General features: G+C 40.1%; 1 protein-coding gene across 1 annotated transcript; it reads right to left on the bottom strand.

The window, feature by feature from the left end:
* Positions 1-429: 429 nt before the first annotated feature.
* Positions 430-4,659, bottom strand: LOC132209465 (sex peptide receptor-like). Its single transcript, XM_059644522.1, has 3 exons — positions 3,883-4,659; positions 1,959-2,051; positions 430-480 (listed from the first exon to the last, which is right to left on the bottom strand). Exons 1-3 carry the CDS (start codon positions 4,657-4,659, stop codon positions 430-432), a joined length of 921 nt encoding a protein of 306 aa, XP_059500505.1.
* Positions 4,660-6,474: the final 1,815 nt, after the last annotated feature.

Raw genomic sequence — 6,474 nt, forward strand, 5'->3', positions numbered from 1 at the left:
AAGGAGCTTAAGGACAACGCAGGCTTTGGCCATCTTATTTCTGGTTGGATAGTGTAATCGGGGGATTGGAAGCTCGGTTTGCCAGGGTCAGAATTATTATAGGTGTCGTTCTGCTTGGCATCGCACTTGTGTTTTGCTGTGATCTACCTCTTATTAAGTCTCTTCCAGTGCATTTCACTGCATGGCAGCTCCTGGTTGTTTCGACAACCTCTGAAAAATCCCCCCTTCCAGTGGAGATTCGACACTTTATTACTATGATCCTATGTCCGCGGAGGTGCAGAAGGCCTGTTGGGACAATGGCTCCTGAGCTTATCATAACCTTGGTTAAAATGTGGACCAAAGAGCTCACTTCCAGAGATGAGATAAGAGTGACAACACTAGACATAAAGGCTCCGAGTGTAGCATCATGGAGCAATAGCAAAATTAAAATCAGTAGGAACTGGGGACAAACTCTCCGCTTTTTTGAGTCATACCTGGAGCCTAGAAAAATGATTATTAGAGGTCAATTATTTTAACTCCAGGATATCTCTGCAGGTGGTCCATAGTGTTAGTGGCTCAGTCCAACCATTTTCAGCTACTCTATCAATGGCTTTCTCTCCAGCATAAAATAATAAATGGAATTGTTTGCTGATGACTGCACGACGTTCAGAAACATTTGTGGCTCCTCAACTATGAAGCCATCGATGTTCAAAGGCAACAAGATCTGGAAATATCCATACTTGGGTTGAGAAATGGCAAGTAACATCTGCGCCTCACAAATGTCACGTTATTACCACCTTTGGCATTAAATAGTGTTACCATGACTGAACTCCCCACTGTCCATATCCTTGGGAGAACATTGACTGGAAAGTCTTCTGGACACACTACATAAACACAATGGCTATAAAAGCAGGCTAGGAGGCTTGGAATATTGTGGCGAGTAGCTCAACTCATGACTCTTCAAAGCATGACCATCATCTACAACGCCCAAATAAAGAGTGTGTTGGAATACTCTCCAATTCTGCTAATGTGAGCAGCTCTGACAACACTCAAGAAGCTTTGCAATATCCAGGAGTATGCAGCTCGCTTGAATGGCACTATATCTAGAAAAATTCACTCCCTCCACCACAGACACACAGTAATTGCAGTGTGTACTATTTACAAGGAGCATTGCAGAAATTCACCAAAGCTCCTCAGGCAACACGTGACAAGCTCATGGCCACCTCTGTATAGAAGAACCAGGACAGTCGAAACTTGAGAACATCACAACCTGCAGGTTCCCTTCCAAGCTACTCACTATCCTGACTGAGAAACAAATAGCTGTTTCTTCACTGTCGCATAACCAAAATCCTGGGATTCCCAGTTGAACGATATTGTGTGTCAACGCAATGCAAGTAGACTGCAGCAGTTCAAGAACGGATCTCACCACTGCTTTCTCAATTGTAACTGGAAACGAACAACAAATGCTGGCCAGCCAGTGACTCCTCGCATCCCACAAATGAATATTAAAGTAAGAGAATTTCAGATTTGTATGGTTTTCTTAATCATTGTAATAAGTAGAACTGATTTCTTGAGCAAAAAATTATGCCATTCTATAAGATTCGGAGCAGGAATAAAAGTGTGAATAATCTGATCATAATCATTGCGAGAGTCAGATTATTCATCACATTATGAATTCAACCAGAAGTAAACATAAAGTGTGTGGGGCAGAATTAACGATAGAGACAAAATACAAATGCCAGATTTCAAACAAAAAAGAGACACACAGCGTAATGGAAGACACGGGCACAGTCATATGTACCTAGACACGGGATTGTGCAGGTATATTGATACTTTTTAACTCAGCTTCTCGGTTTGGTTTCAGACAGAAATAAATATTTAAATTGGTGGTATATTGTTCATTATTGCAGGATATGTAAGTTGCCTGATGGCAAACTAAGTGATTTTACATCAAGCCAGCATAATCAGGTTAAAGTTACTCCTCCGTGTAAGTGTGCGTGTGGATCAGCCTGGGAAAGGTACGAATTGAAGCCATCGCTGAACTGGTAGCAGTAGATATTCTGCTGCTGATACTAGCATCAGAACAGCAGCATTTGGGAAAAAGAAGAAATGTTACTGGTTCTAAATGTTCGTGAAACACAAGTCATTTTTCATGAAACAATGCAAAACTTTGAGCTTTCCCTCATGGGCGAGCAAACCAACCACCCAGTCATGCCCTCATCCACATTAACTTGCTGGTATCTCAATACGTTGTAAGCCTGGGTAAATTGTTTCTCGAAAGTCTGCTGGCACACCCGCGCTGACACAAATGTTCTTGCGTGCATCGGGTTTGAGACAGCGATTCAATTAAGCAATCGGTTGTATCTGATAAACCCACTTCGCCCTTCTTTCCCTTAACGAGTGTGGTCAAAGCAGCCAACTGATGATCCTGATAAACTTCATTCAGTTTTGAGGACTGACCCCCTTGTACTCATCAAATAATCCCACCGCACCGACTCCCATCCCCCCGAAAACACAGATGGACTCAATTTCGTGAATGAGGACAGAACTATGCAGTAGCGTCACATGAAAGGGAGAAAAGTGCAGGCACGCTCGAGCATCTGACAGCCAGATATCTCTTATCAGACTCAGCCACAGCACTTAGTGTAGGTCTGGAATTGGCATGATAGGAGGGATACGATTACACTGGAAAGAGTACAGAGGGCATCTTTCAGGATGTTGCCTGAGCTGGAGAGTTTGGCAATATTGGAGTAGCGGAGATTGAGCAGGAACATGATTCAGATGTGTAAACCTGTGAGGCTCTTAGATAGAATAGACAAGTAGGAACTTTTTTTTCCCTTTGCTGGAAGCATAATCGACCAGGGTGTATAAACTTAACTTAAGAAGATGGAGTTTTACACAGTACATATTGAAACATTTCTTTTTCACCTGGAAAATCTGAAAAACGCTGCCTTTAAGGGCGGTAGAGCCAGAAATTCTTATAACTTTTAAAACAATGTATTCATATGTACAGTTGTGGTGCGAGTGCGTTCAAGGCCATGAACTTCATGGTCAAAATGACATTAGGATTGTTAGCTGTTTATTTCTAACAGGTGGAAAATCGATGGGGTGAGAGGCGTTTTTTTCTGCGGTGTAAAGCTCTATGACTCTGGGATTTGGAAGAATTTGACATTGCTCGGTTTTAGAGTCATGACATTACTTTTGAACATCATCCAAGATTCCATTGCAGTCTAGAGGCTCTGGACAACTGGCACACCTTCATGAGTGTATGTGCATCGAGTAATGACAAACAAATTCAATCTGTCTCTGAGTGCAACCTTGAACGTGCTTTGAAATTGTAAGTTGGGATGATTAGAGAATGCTGACCTTGACAGCAATTCTGGAATTCAATGAGATAATTCCTTTAAGAATGAAATGCAATAAGTCCTTGCCTCTTGAATCATGAATCCGCAAGTGCTGATATCAACAATTCAATGACCAGTGCTCTCAAGGCTGATGCAGCAGAGAGAGAAAAAAACGTCTGGATGTTTTCAGGTAACACTGTGCAAAACTAAGAGATAATCAGGATTGCCGATTATGAAGTCAGAGTTAAAGCACTGTGGAGCTGGAAGAACACAGCTGGCCAGGCAACAGCAGAGGAGCAGGAAAGTTGACGTTTCGGGTTGGGACCTTTCTTCAGAAATGGGCACAAAAAAATGTGCAAAACTGCCCTGGTTTCCATTTCGGTATTCATTTTGCATTGTGGAGAGGAATCACATAACATAATTTAAGTGAACGTTTAAAAGGAAATTGGGACAAAATGTGAAGCATCAGATAAAATGCAAATTATATCAGATTAATGTAATTGTAACATTACAAAAGCTTAACAAATACATTCAGTACATGTTCCATTCCATGTTTTACCTCTTCCCTGAATTGAACCTGCGTCCCAACATAAATAAACGGATTGATGCACGAACTCAATAATTGAAGCATGTATCCGGTTTGCTGAAGAACAAATGTGGTATTACTAAAATCCGAGCTGGCTGAAAATGTAAGATTTGCAAGTCGAACATAAAGAATCGATGCGCAAAATAATGCATAGAAAAGGAGGAAACTCCCTGAGATAGCAAAAAGTAAAATAATCGATTTGCTACGGTTTTCTATCTCCGTATCACTTCGATTCTCTGCATTTTTCTGGTAACAGAGTCTCCTGCGTGCTGCATTGGCCAAAATAATGTGTCTGACTGTCAGAGCATTGAGCAGTAAAATCAGCGTGAAAGGGAGAAGAGGTGTTAAAATGGCACGGATACACTCGTATGCACCCCATGCAGGTGACGTATAAAAAGTACTTTTTACACCACAGAACCAGGGTATTTGATCAATTATGTAGATAGGTTCATAAACAAAATACGTGGGGATATTTTTCAGACAGGAAAGAGCGCACACGATTCCTATGGCCCACGCTGCCATCCGTTGCGTGCAGTATTTTATTTTCAGCTTCTGGGAACAAATGGCGACGAATCGATCAAAAGTGAAAGTGACTGTTATCCACGCAGATACGTCAATGACTGCAAAATTTAATGAAGAACGAAAACTGCACACTGGTGTGATAGAAAGGAAACTGGATGGGAAGTAAGTCCCAGCGATCCGGTTTAAAATTACAACAGTGATCATGACCAGTAGATCTGTCACTGCCATGGCCACCAGGTAATATATTACACATCCGGAGAGACCACATCTACTTCGCGCCAGAATCAAAACTACTGTCAAGTTTGCTGTAAGAGAGGGCGATGCAGGATGAGAATGAGTGTTCAGTAGGTTAGTTTCCCAAATAAAGTCATTAATTTTAAATGATTTTTCATGACATTTAGAAGTTTGAATTCTTGTTCTATGTTGAAAATAACCTATAATGCCAGAGCCAGTGTGCACTTCGATTAAAAGGACAAATGCATTGGATGTAAGGAATAAATGGCAAAGTAGTTCAGAATAATCTGGTGACACCTAACTGAGAAAAGCGAGAAAAAATGCATTGAAGCTCTTAAAGAAATATGAAAGATGTTGTACTTATGGACTTATCAAATGAGGCAATTAATTAAACACTAAATTCTAAATGTGGAAACTATCATGACAGCGGCTTATATTCGAATAAGACGAACATTCCATTTAATAAAAATATGATTTATTGCTCAAAAAACAAACAAATTGCATAAAATGTATACACCAGAGGAGGAAAATGAATGCCTAATTTGCTGTTCTGCTCTTCGTACTTGATGGGGAAATGCACAGCAAAACACAATGTGATCACTGAGCTTTTAGAATGACAGCCAATGGAACCCCTGTTTTTTTTTTACTAAATACTGGAACCGATTATTGGTGAGCTGCGTCTAAGAGGCCGACCGTGTCCAGTATGAAACTTCACCTTTTCTTGTTTTGGGATGATTGGATAAATTATCAATTTGACAACATACTGATTAGATGGACTGGAAGTGAAACAATGAGAATTGGAATAAGAGCAAACGTTCTTGCCCATTGACTTTATGCATCTATGCAATGGGATTATGGTTGATCATCGACTTCAACACCAGTATGGGCAGGTTGCTATTACTACTACTACTACTACTAACTGTTAATATTAACATTATCTGGAAATCTATTGTCTTCAAGTTGCTAAAAAAATGACATTCTTCTACAGCCCTTGTGGATAGAGAGCACCTTAACATTATGCCCTTCTGCGTAAATAAGTTCACACTAATCTCTGTTAACAATTACCTCTGTCTTGCTCTGTTTATGCATTTCTTGATTCAATACTCCGCAGGTATGGAAATCATCCATCATGTATCTGACTATGCATCCTAATAAAATTGTATTTACTTCAGCAATGTAATCCCTCAGTCTTCAAAATTAGCACGTCATGGTCATATTTTTTCTCAGTCTCTCCTCATAGGACAATCACAACACACCAAGAATGAATGCGTTGAATATTCGCTGTGCATCACATTGGATACTTCAGCATTTTGTAGATGAACAGACGTAAAGTGTACATATTGTTTCTGATGCAGTCTTACCAATACCTCTGTGCATACGTGTTCTACTATCTTCTGAATTGTTTACTGCAAATGCATATTAGCTTCCATTGGCTTACCATTGAGGCAATAAAATGTCTTTATGCATACCAGTAAAATGCATTCACTATCTTCTTTAAAAAAAATTTCAATCAAATTGCATTGTTTCGTTTTTGTACATTTTGGTAAATCTACCATCCTTGTCTATCCACTCATTTCATCTCTGTTCCGCTCACATTGCTTCACAACATTCTCACAGCTCATATGCCTGCATAGTTGTTGTGTTTTGGCAGCAGCAAATCATAACACTTGTATGACAATAGAAACAGTTGGTTCTAGAGGACCAAACACTGTGTTGCAGCACAGGCAATAAGTTGTAACCTGAGAAAAATCTTTTTTCTTGCCACTGTCAGTGTTTTCAATCGATGTTGGTATGTAGCTCTTATGACAT

Source organism: Stegostoma tigrinum, unplaced genomic scaffold (assembly GCF_030684315.1).
Source record: "Stegostoma tigrinum isolate sSteTig4 unplaced genomic scaffold, sSteTig4.hap1 scaffold_98, whole genome shotgun sequence".
NCBI classification, from domain to species: domain Eukaryota; kingdom Metazoa; phylum Chordata; class Chondrichthyes; order Orectolobiformes; family Stegostomatidae; genus Stegostoma; species Stegostoma tigrinum.